Genomic DNA, 18,295 nt, shown 5'->3' on the forward strand with positions numbered 1-18,295 from the left:
GACCAGACCTGTAAGACCTATTCTACTAACTTAATTGAACTGTTTCTTGCTATCAATATTGAAAATTATTGTTTTACTTCTAACTGTGCTGTTGCCCCCAATGTTCAGGATACAAAGAGAATTCTCTAGTGAACTTGTCGCTGAGAATAACTGCTGTATAACAATGCTTGCTTTAAGTCTACTTCTAAAAGCACATGTACAATGTTTGTGTAACAATTTGGTATAACTGATAAAATGTATAGCCTCTAAAATGTTTCTCCATTGACATGCCTCTGAGCTTGTCTGATTAGTTTTCTCCCATTGTGGATAATTAGGCAAACATATATACATATATACAGCCTAACAATCTCCATGTTACAGACTTGGAAAATAGAGGCACAGAGGAGGCGCTCCCGGATCCCACAGGGTATAAGTGGTGGCACCCAAATCACAACCTGAGACCAGGATGAACGCCCCTAGGAGTGATTTGAGAGATCCCAACACAACATTACTGAGTCAGACAACCGAATATAGGTGCCAACTCCATCACTCCCTAATTACACAACACTGAGCAGACTCTGTTTACCCATAAGGAAGAAGAGGAAGATCTTGAGAAGTTCCACTGAGACACCAAATGACAGTGCTTTTATTTTATTTATTTATTTTTTTAAGGAAGCCAAGTGTTTTAGTTTTACTTTTTTAATGTATTTCTTTATTTTTGTCTGTGTTGGGTCTTTGCTGCTGTGCGCGGGCTTTCTCTAGTTGCAGCGAGCGTCGGCTACTCTTTGTTGAGGTGCACGGGCTTCTCATTGCAGTGGCTTCTCTTGTTGCGGAGCACAGGGTCTAGGTACGCCGGCTTCAGTAGTTGTGGCACGCGGGCTCAGTAGTTGTGGCTCATGGGCTCTAGAGCGCAGGCTCAGTAGTTGTGGCGCACGGGTTTAGTTGCTCCGTGACATTTGGGATCTTCCCGGACTAGGGCTCGAACCTTTGTCCCCTGCATTGGCAGGCAGATTCTTTTTTTTTGTTTTTTTTACATCTTTATTGGAGTATAATTGCTTTACAATGGTGTTTTAGTTTCTGCTTTATAACAAAGTGAATCAGTTATACATATACATATGTTGCCATATCTCTTCCCTCTTGTGTCTCCGTCCCTCCCACCCTCCCTATCCCACCCCTCTAGGTGGTCACAAAGCACCGAGCTGATCTCCCTGTGCTATGCAGCTGCTTCCCACTAGCTATCTATTTTACGTTTGGTAGTGTATATATGTCCACGCCACTCTCACTTTGTCACAGCTTACCCTTCCCCCTCCCCATATCCTCAAGTCCATTCTCTAGTAGGTCTCTGTCTTTATTCCTGTCTTACCCCTAGGTTCTTCACGACATTTTTTTTTCTTAAATTCCATATATATGTGTTAGCATACGGTATTTGTCTTTCTCTTTCTGACTTACTTCACTCTGTATGACAGACTCTAGGTCCATCCACCTCATTACAAATAGCTCAATTTCGTTTCTTTTTATGGCTGAGTAATATTCCATTGTATATATGTGCCACATCTTCTTTATCCATTCATCCGATGGTGGACACTTAGGTTGTTTCCATCTCCTGGCTATTGTAAATAGAGCTGAAGTGAACATTTTGGTACATGACTCTTTTTGAATTATGGTTTTCTCAGGGTATATGCCCAGTAGTGGGATTGCTGGGTTATATGGTAGTTCCATCTGTAGTTTTTTAAGGAACCTCCATACTGTTCTCCATAGTGGCTGTACCAATTCACATTCCCACCAGCAGTGCAAGAGTGTTCCCTTTTCTCCACACCCTCTCCAGCATTTATTGTTTCTAGATTTTTTGATGATGGCCATTCTGACTGGTGTGAGGTGATACCTCATTGTAGTTTTGATTTGCATTTCTCCAATGATTAATGATGTTGAGCATTCTTTCATGTGTTTGTTGGCAATCTGTATATCTTCTTTGGAGAAATGTCTATTTAGGTCTTCTGCCCATTTTTGGATTGGGTTGTTTGTTTTTTTGTTATTGAGCTGCATGAGCTGCTTGTAAATTTTGGAGCTGAATCCTTTGTCAGTTGCTTCACTTGCAAATATTTTCTCCCATTCTGAGGGTTGTCTTTTCGTCTTGTTTATGGTTTCCTTTGCTGTGCAAAAGCTTTGAAGTTTCATTAGCTCCCATCTGTTTCTTTTTGTTTTTATTTTCATTTCTCTGGGAGGTGGGTCAAAAAGGATCTTTCTGTGATTTATGTCATAGAGTGTTCTGCCTATGTTTTCCTCTAAGAGTTTGATAGTTTCTGGCCTTATATTTAGGTCTTTAATTCATTTTGAGCTTATTTTTGTGTATGGTGCTAGGGAGTGATCTAATCTCATACTTTTACACGTACCTGTCCAGTTTTCCCAGAACCAGTTATTGAAGAGGCTGTCCTTTCTCCACTGTACATTCCTGCCTCCTTTATCAAAGATAAGGTGACCATATGTGCGTGGGTTTATCTCTGGGCTTTCTATCCTCTTCCATTTATCTATATTTCTGTTTTTGTGCCAGTACCATACTGTCTTGATTACTGTAGCTTTGTAGTATAGTCTGAGGTCAGGAAGCCTAATTCCTCCAGCTCCATTTTTCGTTCTCAAGATTGCTTTGGCTATTCGGGGTCTTTTGTGTTTCCATACAAATTGTGAAATTTTTTGTTCTAGTTCTGTGAAAAATGCCAGTGGTAGTTTGATAGGGATTGCATTGAACCTGTAGATTGCTTTGGGTAGTAGAGTCATTTTCTCAATGTTGATTCTTCCAATCCAAGAACATGGTATATCTCTCCATCTATTTGTATCATCTTTAATTTCTTTTATCAGTGTCTTATAATTTTCTGCATACAGGTCTTTTGTCTCCTTATGTAGGTTTATTCCTAGATATTTTATTCTTTTTGTTGCAGTGGTAAATGGGAGTGTTTTCTTGATTTCACTTTCAGATTTTTCATCATTAGTGTATAGGAATGTCAGAGATTTCTGTGCATTAATTTTGTATCCTGCTACTTTACCAAATTCATTGATTAGCTCTAGTAGTTTTCTGGTAGCATCTTTAGGATTCTCTATGTATAGTATCATGTCATCTGCAAACACTGACAGCTTTACTTCTTCTTTTCCGATTTGGATTCCTTTTATTTCTTTTTCTTCTCTGATTGCTGTGGCTAAAACTTCCAAAACTACGTTGAATAAGAGTGGTGAGAGTGGGCAACCTTGTCTTGTTCCTGATCTTAGTGGAAATGCTTTCAGTTTTTCACCATTGAGGACGATGTTGGCTGTGGGTTTGTCATATATGGCCTTTATTATGTTGAGGAAAGTTCCCTCTATGGGCAGGCAGATTCTTAACCACCAGGGAAGGCCGACTGTGCTTTTAAAGAGAACGGTGTGCTCCACTTGTGTGGGGATAAACTTCAGTGTTTCCTTGCCGCCCTTTCTGATTTTGTCTTTAAGGGAATCTCCTGAAAGATAGAATACAGTGGAATCAGTGGAAACCACTTCTGCTTAACTTCAGCAAAGGAAAGAGTTGGTAAGCTTCAGGGGTGGCCACAGACTTGGAAGGAAGTCAAAGTTGCTGGCTTCTGAAGGATCGACACAGAGCAGCTGGAAGTCTGGTGCAGGCGCCAAGGGAAGGTCTCTTCAGAGTCCTGGCCTCTGAACAAATGTTCTCCAACCCTTTCCAGCTTTGTGCTCTTCCAATTCAGGATCTGGAAGAGAGCCCCCTTTTGGACTAAGTTGAATTCCTTACCAATCCTTGAGTGAGAGGGGGGAAGCATCTCCAGTGACATTCCAATCAAGACTGTGTCCAGAATAAAAGGCTAGTTCCACAAAAAAATCGTGGTGCTCCTGGCAGAAGAACAGAAAATGGGCCCTGGGCAGGCATACCCAACAGATGTCCACTACACTTGGCTCAGTGGCCTAGTCAGGGATATGCCCCCCCCAATCAAATCTTAATTCGCTGAGACAGTCCCTTTGTCTCCTCATCAGTTAAATGACGAAGAGGAAACCTGCATGTCATGGTTAATTTAATGCGTCAACTTGATTGGGTTAAAAGGTGACTAGAGAGCTAGGTAAGCATTGTTTCTGAGTGTTTGTGACAGTGTTTCCAGAAGAGATTAGCATTTGAATTCATAGACTGAGTAAAGAAGAGCGCCCTCGTGGATGCAAGTGGGCATCCTGCAAGCCACTGGAGGTCTGAATAGGACAAAAAGGGGGAGGGGGTGAAATTTCTATCTTTTCTTGAGCTGGGACATTCCTCTTCCCCTGCTTCTGAACATTGGTGTTTGTGGTTTTCACGGTCTTTGGACTCAGACCACAATTTATACCATCAGCCTCCCAATTCTCAAAAGCTTTTTTTTTTTTTTTTTTTTGCGTTACGCGGGCCTCTCACTGTTGTGACCTCTCCCGTTGTGGAGCACAGGCTCCGGACGTGCAGGCTCAGCGGCCATGGCTCACAGGCCCAGCCGCTCTGCGGCATGTGGGATCTTCCCGGACCAGGGCACGAACCCATGTCCTCTGCATCGGCAGGCGGACTCTCAACCACTGAGCTACCAGGGAAGCCCCACGATTACTGTTTTTGATATCACATTTTACATTTAATTGTTTTGTGTATCCCTTAACTGCTTATTGTGGATATAGGTGATTTTACTTTTGTCTTTTAACCTCCCTATTAGTTTTGTGTGTGGATGATTTCCTCCCTTTATGGTATGTTTGCTTTTTCTGGTGAGCTTTTTCATTTCATAATTTTCTTATTTCTATTTCTGGCCTTTTCTCTTTTACGTAGAGAAGTTCCTTTAACATTTGTTGTAAAGCTAGTTTCATGGTGCTGAACTCTTTTAGTTTTGCTTTACTTTAAAGCTTTTCATCACTCCATCAGATCTGAAGGAGAGCCTTGCTGGGTAGAGTATTCTTGATTGTAGGTTTTTCCCTTTCATCACTTTAAAAATAGTGTGCCACTCCCTTCTGGCCTGCAGAGTTTCTGCTGAAAAATCAGCTGACAGACTTATGGGAGTTCCCTTATATGTTATTTGTTGTTTTTCCCCTGCTACTTTTAATATTCTCTATCTTTAATTTTTGTCATTTTAATTACAATGTGTCTTTGTGTGTTCCTCTTTGAGTTAATCCTGTATGGGATTCTCTGTGCTTTCTGGACTTGGGTGACTGTTTCCTTTCCCAGGTTAGGAAAGTTTTCAGCTATTATGTCTTAAAATGTGTTCTCAGCCCCTTTCTCTCCCTCTTCTCCTTCTGGGACCCCTAAAATGTGAATATTGGTGTGCTTGACGTTGTCCCAGAGGTTTCTTAAACTGTCCTCCTTTCTTTTCATTCTTTTTTCTTTTTTCTGTTCATCAGCAGTGATTTCCACTACTCTGTCTTGAGCTCACTGATCTGTTCTGTATCATTTATTCTACTGTTATTCCTTCTAGTGTATTTTTCATTTCAGTTATTGTATTCTACATCTCTGTTTGGTTGTTCTTTATATTTTCTAAGCTTTTGTTTAAAACTTCTAACTTCTGGGCTTCCCTGGTGGCGCAGTGGTTGAGAGTCCACCTGCCGATGCAGGAGACACAGGTTCATGCCCCGGTCCGGGAAGATCCCACATGCCGCGGAGCAGCTGGGCCCATGAGCCATGGCCGCTGAGCCTGCGCGTCCAGAGCCTGTGCTCCGCAATGGGAGAGGCCACAGCAGTGAGAGGCCCACGTCCCAAAAAAAAAAAAAAAAAAAACGTCTAACTTCTCACACTGGGCATCCATTCTTCTCTCAAGCAGTTCGATCATCTTTACAATCATTACTCTGAACTCTTTCTTGCGTAGATTGCCTATCTCCACTTCACTTAGTTCTTCTTCTGGGGTTTTATCTTGTTCCTTTATCTGGAACATGTTCCTCAGCCACCTCATTTTGTCTAAGTTGCTATTTGTACTTTTCTGTATGTAGTAGAGTTAGTAATGCTTCTCATCCTTGGAGAAGTGGCCTCCTATAGGAGACATCCTATGCGTCCCAACATCGCACTCCCCTCTCATCACCCAAGCTGTTTGCTCTAGGGATCTCCCCTCAGAGGGATGCATGGGTCCTTCTGTTGTGGTGGGCTGGCTATGTGGGTGGTCTTGTAGTCTTGGTTTGCCCCTAGCCCAGTTGCTTGTCAGGCCCTGCCTTGTGCAGACACTGCTGGCTGCTGTTTAGCAGGGCTTGGTCACGAAGCAGATGACTGCAGAGCCCCAGCTGGGGCCCAGGGCTAGTGCTGGCTCCCTGGAGGGCGGAGTCAGGGACCAGAAGACTCCAGGCCTGTTGCCCTCCCCCTGGTGGGTGAGTCGGCACCTGAGGTTACTGCCGGACCATTGGCAGGCAGAGCCAAGTCCTGAGTCTTGCTGCAGGACTCAGGGACCTCAGAGCTGGTGTCGTATCAGTTTTGGTGAGGGGGCCGGTTCCTGACCCAGGTGGGCATGGGGTCTGGAGTGTCCTGAAGGTTGTGTTGGCCTCCTAGTGAACTGGGCGACTGGGCTGGGGCCCAGCTGGTCCTAGGGTAGGGTCTGGCCTGCTGCAGGCTGGCTGGGTCCGCAGGCTGGGATTGTGGTTTTCTTGTATCTGGTGTCTGCCCCCTGGTGGGTGAGGCTAGCCTGGAGGCTTGTGCAGGCTTCCTGGAGGGCAGGGCAGGTGCCAGCCCACTGGTGGGTGGAGCTGGGCCTTGGCCTTCTAGTTGGCAGGGCCATGTCTAGAGGTGGCTGTGGGCTAAGGAAGATTTAGGGCAGTGTGTCTGCTGATGGGTGGGGCTGTGTCCCCACCCAGTTAGTTGTTTGGCCTGAGGTATCCCAGCACTGGCAACTGTAGCCTGTTGGGGGAGCCAGGTCTTGGGCTAATGAGCTAGAGTGAAGATCCCAAGATGGTAGCCACCAGCTCCCAAATATGGCTTCCACCAGTGTCTATGTCCCCAGAATGAGTCACAGCCACTCCTTGCCTCTCCAGGAGACTCTCCAAGACCGGCAGGTAGGTCTGGCCCAGGCTTCTATCAAATTACTGCTTTTCCCCTGGGTCCCAGTGTGTATAGGATTTTGTGTGCGCCCTTTAGGAGTGAAGTCTTCCCCCAGTGCTTTTGGACTCCTGAAATTAAGCCCCACTGGCCTTCAAAGCTGAATGCTCCGGGGGCTCGTCTTCCCCATTGCAGGACCCCTGGGCTGGGGAGCCAGACCTGGGGCTCAGGGCTCCCACTCTTGTGGGGGAACCCCTGCAATATAACTATTCTCCATTTATGGGCCACCAACCTGGGGGTATGGGACTTGATTATATCACAAGTCTGCTCCTCTTACCCATCTGGTTGTGGTTCCTTCTTTATGTCTTTAGTTGCAGAAGATCTTTTCTGGTAGGTTCTGGTCGATTTCATCGATGGTTATTTTGCAGATAGTTGTGATTTTGTTGTGCTCGTGAGAGGAGGTGAGCTCAGGGTCTTTCTACTCTGCCTTCTTAGCCAATCTCCTCCTAAATTCTATATTTCCTGACTTCAGTCTCAGCAGCATAAAAAGTTTTTTCTGGAAGAAGTTTAATTACAATAAATTGCCTCTGATGCCGATGTTGATGCACAGCGTTGCAGCTTTAGAACTTGTTTTATTAACTCATCCATGAATTAATATGTTTCCCATGCATTGCGTTCACACAAGACTGGTTTGTAAGCCATCATGCTAATTGATTAATGTTAAAAGAAGATAAAATATTTGTAGTAAACCATGATCGTGGTCTTGATATTAGAACTATTAGATCTGGAGAAGCCAAATTAGAGAGCAATACTGCAAGGTAAGCCTGAGGACAAAAGAAAGGAGGGTGAGGGAATTTTCTGGATCTCTGTGATGCCATAAGAAGGCGTGGGAAGTTTCTGTAGAGGAAAGGAAGCCGAGGTTCTGTCGTCTTCTCTCTGGCAAGTGGAGATAGGACAGCTGCTGACAGGGCGCTGACTCAGCCTTAGAAATAACACTGCTTCTCTCCTTCCGCTGTGTGGTAGCCATTTAATAAGAATTTTTATCTTGTTGCACTTATTTGTTCAATAAATATTTATGAAGTATGAGCATGGTAATTGCACTGGGTATTAGGACTACAGTGCTGAGTAAGGCATGAACCTGCTCTTCACCTGCAGTGATAATGTAAAATACATAGAAAATGGGCTAGATTATATCTCTAGAAGACCCCACTCTCTGCTTTCTTTACTTCGCCCTCCAGGGACCCCCACATGGATGATCATGCCAGCTGGTTCTACCACACATTCTTGGATTCAGATGCCGTTGGGCTCCCAGTGGTCTTCAGAAATCTATTTACCCATGTCTAGTGGACTCTGTACCTCATTCCCCAGCAGCTACTTCAATCCTTTCCCTTATTCTCAAAACGCAACACCTGCCCCATCCTGGTGTCTGGTGACCTCACTTTCTATTCTCTCGAGAAGTGTAAGCTGCCCACTGAGAATGCCTTCAGCTTCCTGCCTGTGTGCATCAAAATGTCTCCGTATCCACACTTCCCATTTCATCCTTCTCCCCTGTGTTGAGGAGAGACATATACCTCCTTTCTTCTAAGGTTCCTCCTCTACTTCAATCCCATCCTTTTTGTGACTTTTTGCAGACCTGATCCATCAACCACTCCTTCTAACCTCCATCCTCAATCTATACTTATCCCTGGTTCCTTCTCCTCAGTCTACAAACATTCCCATCTACCCCACCCCAAGAAAGAAAATGCTTCCCTCAATCCTACTACTCCTTAGCATTACCAGTCTTGCTTCTCCTCAAATGATTTAAAGTGGTATATACTTACAAGCCCCCAGTATTTCAGTCAGTAGTATCCTTGGGGTCTTCCTCCTTTCAATGTTTCTCATTCTCTTGCCCTTCCCAACCACTACTCCTTCTTCCCCCGAGGTTCTCTACCTTCTCTCTTGAAATAGTTTCCTTCGCTGGGCATCTCAAACCTCATGGCTCCCTAATCATCTCTGTGCTGTCACCTCTCAGATTAGGATCGGTAGACCTCACCTCTCTCTCTAGCTGCTGACCTACATCGCCAGTGCACGTTTCTACTTGAATGGCTTGCCAAGCACCTTCAACTCAATCCAAGACAATTCATCCTTGTCCCACCAAACCAGTTCTTCCTGCTGCTTTCTTTACCTTGGTTTGACACCGTCGTCCTTCCAAGCACCCTTTCTTTCCCTTGGTGTTCATATTTGAGCAGTTTTTAAGACCTATAAATGCTGCCTCAATCATAACTTGTTATACGCTGTCATTCCTCTCAGATCCCAGTGCCAACACCGTTGTTCAGTCCATCATAGTGGTCTCATTATTTAAATAGCATCCTAGCTAGTCTCCCTCACTCTAGTCTCTTCCTTTTTTTTTTTTTTTTAAATTATTTATTTATTTATTTTGGCTGTGTTGGGTCTTCGTTTCTGTGCGAGGGCTTTCTCCAGTTGTGGCAAGCGGGAGCCACTCTTCATCGCGGTGCGTGGGCCTCTCACTATCATGGCCTCTCTTGTTGCGGAGCACAGGCTCCAGACTAGTCTCTTCCTTTTAAGACGCCCGTTCCTCCAAAGATATGAAGTTAATCTTTTAAATCAAGGCAGAATCATGTCACTTCCTGGTCCAAAAAATATCAGTAGGTCCCTATTGTCCACCAAGTGAAGGATAAACTCCATGGTATGGAATCCAAGTCCTTTCTAATATGGCTTCAAATACTTTCTGACCTTACCTCATTCTAACTTCTATACCCTATTTTCCATTCAAAACTGACTACTTACTGGACTCCAAAGCTTTGCTTATACTGTGTCCTACCTCAAATGTCTTATCGTTTTACCCTATCAAGCCCATCAAAATCTTAATCATCATTCATAACCCAATTAAACAATGGCAGAGGACCCAAACAGACATTTTTCCAAGAAGACATACAAATGGTCAATAGGTGTGTGAAAAGATTAATCATCAGGGAAATGCAAGTCAAAACCACAGTGAAATATTACCTCACACCTGTTAGAATTACTATTATCAAAAAGAGAAGGGAGGGGCTTCCCTGGTGGCGCAGTGGTTAAGAATCTGCCTGCCAATGCGGGGGATGTGGGTTCGAGCCCTGGTCCAGAAAGATCCCACATGCTGTGGAGCAACGAAGCCCGTGCACCACAACTACTGAGCCTGTGCTGTAGAGCCCACGAGCCACAACTACTGAAGCCCATGTGCCTAGAGCCTGTGCTCCTCAACAAGAGAAGCCACAGCAATGAGAAGCCCGCGCACTGCAACAAAGAGTAGCCCTTGCTCACCACAACTAGAGAAAGCCTTCATGCAGCAACAAAGACCCAATACAGCCAAAAATAAAGAAATAAAATAATTTTTTTTTTAAAAAAAGGCAAGGGAATTCCATGGTGGTCCAGTGGTTAGGACTCCACACTTCCACCGCAGGGGGCACGCGTTCAGTCCCTGGTGGGGAAACTAAGATCCTGCGTGCCACAGGGCAAGGCAGAAAAAAAAAAAAAAAAAAGGCAAGAGATAAGTGATGGGAAGGATGTGGAGAAAAGAGAACCCTGTTGGTGGGAATGTAAACTGGTACAGCCACTATGGAAAATATTATGGAGGTTCCTCAAAAAATTGAAAATAGAACTATCATACAATCTAGCAATCCCCTTTCTGGTTATATACCCAAAGGAAATGAAATCCATATCTTGAAGAGATAGCTTCATCGCATTCAACACTATTCACAATAACTAAGATATGGATACAACCTAAGTGTCTGTCAATAGGTGAATGGATAAAGAATATATGTAGTTCATCCATTAAAAAAGAAGAAAATCTTGCCACTTGTGACAACATAGATGAAGCTGGAGGACATTATGATAAGTAAAATAAACCAGGTACTGAAAGACAAACTATATGGTATCACTTAAACTTGAAATGTAAAAAAGTTGATCTCATGCAAGCAGAGAGGAGTATGGTGGTTGCTAGGGGCTGAGGGGTGGGGGAATAGGGAGATGTTGGTCAAAGAGTACAAACTCTCAGTTATAAGGTAAATAAGTTCTGGGGATCTAATGTACAACACGGTGAAAATAGTTAATAATACTGTATTGTATTCTTGAAAATTGCTTTTAAAATGGCACTTGGGGCTTCCCTGGTGGCACAGTGGTTAGGAATCCACCTGTCAACGCTGGGGACATGGGTTCGAGCCCTGGTCTGGGAAGATCCCACGTGCCGTGGAGCAGCTAAGCCTGTGCACCGCAGCTACTGAGCCCACGTGCCACAGCTACTGAAGCCCGTGCACCTTCAGCCTGTGCTCCGCAGCAAGGGAAGCCACAACAATGAGAAGCCCGTGCACCACAACAAAGAGTAGCTCTTGCTCGCCACAACTAGAGAAAAGCCCACGTGCAGCAATGAGGACCCAAATGCAGCCAAAAATAAAAATAAATAAATTTATATTAAAAATCATAAAATAATAATAAAATGGTACTTATGTGAGATGACTGATGTTCTGACTTGACCATGGTAATTATTTCACAATGTATATTGGATCATCATGCTATATACCTTATGCATATCAGTTTTGACTTGTCACTTATAAAGCTGGAAAAATTATTTTTCTCCCTAAAAATTTTTTTCACCATCATTCAAATTTTAGTTCATATTCACTGCTTCCTTGAAGCATTGCCAGATTTTTCCATTAGGAAGCTTTCTTCTTGTTTGGAGCTTCTCTGGAACCTATTACAATTTACCTAGTAACAAGACATAGAAAAATGTGCGCTTACCTCTGCTCCTCAATTGTAAGTAGGCTTATGTTTGACCTATCTTTGCATCTCCCCATACGGTGCCTCATACAAAGTATGGTTCCCATCACTAAGAACACTGCTCAGTTCAGCTGAATTTTTTCTTTCTATATCAAGACTTTTTTTTTTTTTTTTGACTGCGTTGACCTTCATTGCTGCACGCAAGCTTTCTCTAGTCGTGACGAGTGAGGGCTACTCTTCGTTGTGGTGCATGGACTTCTCATCGCGGAGGCTTCTCTTGTTGCTGAGCATGGGCTCTAGGGTGCTTGGGCTTCAGTAGTTGTGGTTTGAAGATCCAGTAGTTGTGGCTCGTGGGATCTAGAACACAGGCTCAGTAGCTGTGGTGTACGGGCTTAGTTGCTCCGCAACATGTGGGAGCACATGCCCTGCATTGGCTGCAGTACGCGGGCCTCTCACTGTTGTGGCCTCTCCCGTTGTGGAGCACAGGCTCCGGAAGCACAGGCTCAGCGGCCATGGCTCACGGGCCCAGCCGCTCCGTGGCATGTGGGATCTTCCCGGACCGGGGCACGAACCCGTGTCCCCTGCATCGGCAGGTGGACTCTCAACCACTGCGCCACCAGGGAAGCCCCCAAGACTTTTTTTTGATAAAGGGAACAGTAGATTGATTTACCCTCTGGAAGAAGTCCCTTGTCCTGTGGCAGACCATCAACAAACAGCTCACTGACTGGCACCAGACCACAGACCACACTTCTGGTAGTACTGCCCTGGGTCACAGTACCTTCCAATACATATTTTAAATGAATAAGTACTCTGGTCACTGGGCAGTCTTACTCTTCTCTATTAAAAGTCATTACCAGTAATCTTATTGACGCACTAAATACTTTTCCCTTAGTGTCACCTGCTAGTTCCTATCTATCTGTATTAGTTTCCTGTAATTTTTTTCATTGCTTCTTGATATAGAGTCTTTCACCTTGGCAACTTAACATGAAGATAAGTATATCAAATATAATACACAGAGAAAGAAAACTTCTGGATTAGCAGATTAAGGACCTCTGCAAGCCTACATCTCCACAAAAGCAATAAAAACACCGCCAGAAAATGGTCAAAATCAACTTTTCAGACCTCTGGAATTTAAGCGAAGGCTTGCAACAATCCAAGAAGCATTAATTCAAGAAAAATGGCTGAATCTCAGTGAGAACAGCAAGCTTTGCAGTGTTGTAACTGCCCTTCCTCCACCCACCTCTTTCCAGCTCCACAGCAGCCTTTAAAACCAACAGCCTTGCAATTGTGTTAACCATGAAAACCAGTAGTCTGGCAACCAACCCAGTCTATCATAATGGGCTCAGAGCCCCCAATAATGCCCCATTCCCAGAGAACTGCATTATTTGACCTGTCTGGAAGTTCCCTGGAAACACAAGAGTTTATCTTTATTTGACCTAATTCAGAGCTTGTTCAGTGAGAATAGCCTTTCCCCAGGGGCATTTATTGAAAATAACCAGCCATTTTTAAATTTGTCAGCTGCCTGAAGTAGTACTAATAGCTGGGGCAAATGAGAAGCTGACCAAGAAACTTGAAAAGCTGAATAATGAAATGTCCATAGGGACTTTGAAAACCTCCAAAATAGTCTTGGGAATCTAAAGGCATAGGCCTGTGCAGAACCGTGTGCATGCTCAGGAAAGACTGAGAAGGCCCTGATCTCTCACGTATGAGACCTTGAGGCTCTGTACAACCCAGAAGGGAAAATTAAGGCAGAATTGTAAACGGCCTTCTGGAACATTGAAAACATGCCCTGATGTGCACACAGAGCCCTTTAGCAAAGCTAGGAGACTTAATGGTTCAAGGCACTTAAGAGAATCTCAGACCAGTCATCAACAGACCAAGGATTCCATATTCAGAAAAACTATACTTCAGAAAAATGTAGGAGCAGGGCTTCCCTGGTGGCGCAGTGGTTGAGAATCCGCCTGCCGATGCAGGGGACACGGGTTCGTGCCCCCGTCGGGGAAGATCCCACATGCCGCGGAGCAGCTGGGCCCGTGAGCCATGGCCGCTGAGCCTGCGCGTCAGGAAAAAAAATGTAGGAGCAATTAAGACATTCCCAGATAAACAAACAAAAAATTAGGAGAATGCATTTTTCAGCAAACCTGCTTTACAAGAAATTTGAAGAGGGTCCTTTAGACTGAAATGAAAGAACACTTTTGTTTTAAACTTCTCAATAAGTTTAAGTTTAAACTTAATTGAAATCATATAAAGTATGTTCCCCACACACAGTGGAATTAAATTAGAAATCGTAACAGAAGTAAATTTGGGGGCTTCCCTGGTGGCGCAGTGGTTAAGAATCCGCCTGCCAACACAGGGTACATGGGTTCAAGCCCTGGTCCGGGAAGATCCCACATGCCGAGGAGCAACTAAGCCCATGTGCCACAACTACTGAGCCTGCGCTCTAGAGCCTGCGAGCCACAACTACTGAGCCCACGTGCTGCAACTACTGAAGCCTGTGTGCCTAGAGCCCATGCTCCACAACAAGAGAAGCCACCACAATGAGAAGCCCGCGCACCGCAACAAAGAGTAACCCCTACTCGCCACAACCCGAGAAAGCCCATGCGCAGCAACAAAGACCCAACACAGCCAAAATTAATTAATTAATTAATTTTAAAAAAAGTGTTGTTTGAATTTTAAAAAAAAGAAGTAAATTTGGGAAATTTACAAATATGTGGAAATTAGGCAACTCACTTCTAAATAACCTATGGGTCAAAGAATAAAAAAACAAGGCAAAAGTAGAAAATACTTTGAAATGAATGAAAATGAAAAATAAAACATACTCAAACTTACAGGATGCAGGTAGAGCAGTGCCTAGAGGGAAATTTATAGCTGTAAGTGCCTTTATTAAAAAAGAAGAATGATCTCAAAGCAATAACCTAAACTTTCACCTTAAGAAACTAGAAAAAATGAGCAAACTAAACCCAAAGCAAGCAGAAAGTAGTATGTAATGGACCTTAGAGCAGAAATAAATGAGATAGAGAATAGAAAAAATAATAGAGAAAATCAATGCAACCAAAAATTGGCTTTTTGAAAAGACAAACAAAATTGAAAGACCTTCAGTTAGACTGACAAAAGAGCTCAAATTACTAAATCAGGAATGAGAGGGGACATTATTGCTGACCTTACAGAAATAAAAGGAATTATAAGAGAATATTATGAACAATTATATGTCAACATAGATAGCTAAATGAAACAGAAAAATTCTTAGAAAGACAAATATAACAGTTATCAACAAAATGGTGCTATATTTATTTGCCTGTCCAAAAATACATATTTCCAAAGACAAACTGAAAATTAAGGAAGGAGATAGAACATTTTGAATATTGGTGAGTGAGTCTGTCATATGCCTTCTTTTATTTCTTTATTTTGTTCTTAGGTTCCCCTCTAAACGTACAAGTGATTATCTAAATAGGATTAATGAAGGAGAGTCGAAGAACCTTGCCTCTTCTTTTAAATGTCCTCAGAAGGACCCCTCATTATATAAGTATAAATGAACAAATGTATTATTTGTTTCCAGAAGAGCAGTGCAACCCACAAACTTGAGGAAATGGAAGACTTTCTCACCATGATGAGCTATGACATTGTATAACAGGCTCTGCTAACACAAGCTGCAATTACTGGATGACCCAGTACTAGGTATGCACTTAAGAACTTACAAATTACGGCCTGCACCAGCAGGCAAAGCCTTACACACACCCCTGTTTATGAGCTTTTAGCAACCATTTACAAATCTGTGTATTTATTAAGTTTGTGGGATGCTGTAGCCTGCTTTTTTCAGTAGGATAAAAAAGGTTTATACAATTGTTTGGTAAATATCCAACCTCATAATTTTTCATCATCTGGTAAACTGTTTCATATACTGGTGCTAAATTTTCAGATGGTAGTAAGGCAAAGTTTCTATTGATCCATTTAGGAATATTTATTAGAGAATCTTTTTTTAAAATTTATTGAAGTATAGTTTGAAAGCAGGAGCTACTAGGTACATAAAATTCCTGAGAACTAAGATCCTTGGTACTTGAGAAAGAACCTTGATTGAGCAAATGTCAGGAAAGACCTTTTAAGACCCCGTGTGAGTCATTAAGACACAGTTGTGTTTGGAGCCCATCAACAAGCACCAAATACCATGTTCTTGCTGGACACAATAGCAATGTCTCAGGAAATCTATTTGTATTTACCTGGTCCTACACAGCCCAATAAAATAGCCACGAGCCACATTTAGCTACTGAGCACTTGAAATGTGGCTAGTCCTAATTAAGATGGGGTAGAAGTATAAAACACACACTGTATTCCAAAGACTTAGTACCAGAAAGATGTAAACAATCTCAGTTATTTTAATATTGAATATATGTTGAAATACTGTGAGTGTATTAGGCTGCGTAAAATATATTATTAAAATTAATTTCACCTGTTTCTTTCTACTTTTTAAATGTGGCTACGAAAAAAATTCAAATTTACATGCGTGACTCACACTGAATTTTTTTTCTGGACAGTGAAGACCTAATGTGTTACAGACAATTTGACATTTCCAAAGGGAGAAGGCTGAAATTAGCATCACAGATAGCAAGAACCCCAGAAATGCCTGCAGAAATCTTCCTGAAAATTCATCACAGAAATCTTTTGGAGAATGGAGTCAGGTTTTATCCGTCATCTCTTTTTTTTTTTTTTTTTTTCAGTAAGCGGGCCTCTCACTGTTGTGGCCTTTCCCGTTGCGGAGCACAGGCTCCTGACGCGCAGGCTCAGCGGCCATGGCTCACGGGCCCAGCCGCTCCGCGGCATGTGGGATCCTCCCGGACCGGGGCACGAACCCGCGTCCCCTGCATCGGCAGGCGGACTCTTCAACCACTGCGCCACCAGGGAAGCCCTATGCATCATCTCTTAATGCTGGCAGCGTTCAGAAGACTGAAGAGGTAGTTAGTAGGTTAAAAAACAAACACAAACAAACAAACCAGGCTACTGTATAAAGGATGCCCAGGCCTGGATCCAATTATAATTTGAGTCAGTCCCTGGAAAGGATGTTTGATAATGTTCTAGTCAGTGGCCTAATGACCAACTTTGCCCGATTACCTGCCTTGATGCTTCAGTGCCATATTTATGGGCTTTTTCATTTCATTCAATCACTTATTTCAAATAGTGATTGACAAGTGGAGAAAGGTCCCAAGGCACCCCTGACCCATATGAGAGCCATTCCGGAGCCACTGTGGCTTATAGATTTAGACTCAGAGGAGCCTAGGGAGATCTCTTCTTCTCAGGAGCCACCTGGGATTTTCTGCTTTGAGTAGCATCCCATAGAAGTTCGCCCTGGGGCAGGCGCCTCCAGGGCCTCTACCACCCACCTGGGGTCAGTCGGGCAGAGCCTTTGACACACGCCCCAGGGAGCCTAGCAAAGCTCTGTCCTTTGTTCCTCCAGGGGTCAAGCCCTGTGCTCCTCCCTCAATGCACTCCTACACACCCCAAACCGAACCAGGAAGACTTTGCAGACTTGGCAACCCAGGTTTCATTTAAGCTTGTAATATTTATTTTACTACCAATAAAGTCAAGCAAGTGCATTAAAGAAAATGTCTAAAATAGAGGACAGAGTTTTAAAAATCATAGTGAAATCAATCTAAATTCAGAAAATTCACTTACAGTAGTACCGACCACAAAAACAACTACTGTTAACAATTATGTGATTGCCATTCAAGTCCTTTTTTAGACATACTTGGGCTGTGTCAAAGTGAATATGTCTTTTAAATTTTTAGCAAGCTATTGTTTATTCATTCATTCATCCATCATCATGATTATCTGGGTATACAGATCCAAAAGCCACAGCCCTGCCGTCAAGAAGGCCCTTTGTCTAGGAAAAGGGGTTTTAAGCTTCTTTAGAAACTTTTTTTTTGAATCTCAACAGAATTCCGATATGTATATAATCACACAGAAATCAGATAAGTGATGCTTTTTTTTTTAATTTTTATTGGAGGACAGTTGCTTTACAATGTTGTATTAGCGTCTACTGTACAGCAAAGGGAATCAGTTATACGTATATATATATCCCCTCTTTTTTGGATTTCCTTCCCATTTAGGTCACCACAGAGCATTGAGTAGAGTTCCCTGTGCTCTACAGCAGGTTCTCATTAGTTATCTATTTTATACCTAGTATCAATAGTGTCTATATGTCAATTCCAATCTCCCAATACATCCCACCCCCCCTATAAGTGATGCTTTAGTCGCAGAGCCTAATTTCATAATTTCAAATTGGCAATATCTATTTTGAAATACTAGTTTGTTTGTTCTCCTCTCTATGCCCACATCACCCCACACCCTCCTCAGCTCAAGCAGGTCCAGGGCTTGGTTTTCCTTTGTCTCAGAAAGCTTTGCAGAACAGACAACAGAAGCTGTTCTAAGGCTCTTCCACCCTTTGAAGCCGTCCTCACCAGTGTTACACAAAGAGTGGTCCCTGAGGAGCTGTGTGCTTGTTAGAAATGTGAATCCATGGGTCCCACCTGGTCTCTGGAATCAGGGTCTTTGAGGGTGAGACCCAGGAAATTCTTGCAACAGCTTCCTCAG

General features: G+C 43.2%; 1 protein-coding gene across 2 annotated transcripts in view; it reads left to right on the forward strand.

The window, feature by feature from the left end:
* CREG2 (cellular repressor of E1A stimulated genes 2) overlaps positions 1-17,262 on the forward strand; it is a 76,123-nt gene extending 58,861 nt beyond the window's left edge. The window contains exon 5 of one of the 2 annotated variants that reach the window (XM_067704132.1): positions 16,426-17,262. In XM_067704132.1, coding sequence (XP_067560233.1) covers positions 16,426-16,428 — 3 coding nt within the window. In that variant the 3' untranslated portion in view covers positions 16,429-17,262. Of the gene's footprint in view, positions 1-11,115; positions 11,543-16,425 lie in introns of those variants that run through there. The other variant, XM_067704135.1, reaches the window with a different exon arrangement.
* Positions 17,263-18,295: the final 1,033 nt, after the last annotated feature.

The sequence above is a fragment of the Pseudorca crassidens genome, chromosome 14 (genome assembly GCF_039906515.1).
Source record: "Pseudorca crassidens isolate mPseCra1 chromosome 14, mPseCra1.hap1, whole genome shotgun sequence".
In the NCBI taxonomy this organism is placed as follows: Eukaryota; Metazoa; Chordata; class Mammalia; order Artiodactyla; family Delphinidae; genus Pseudorca; species Pseudorca crassidens.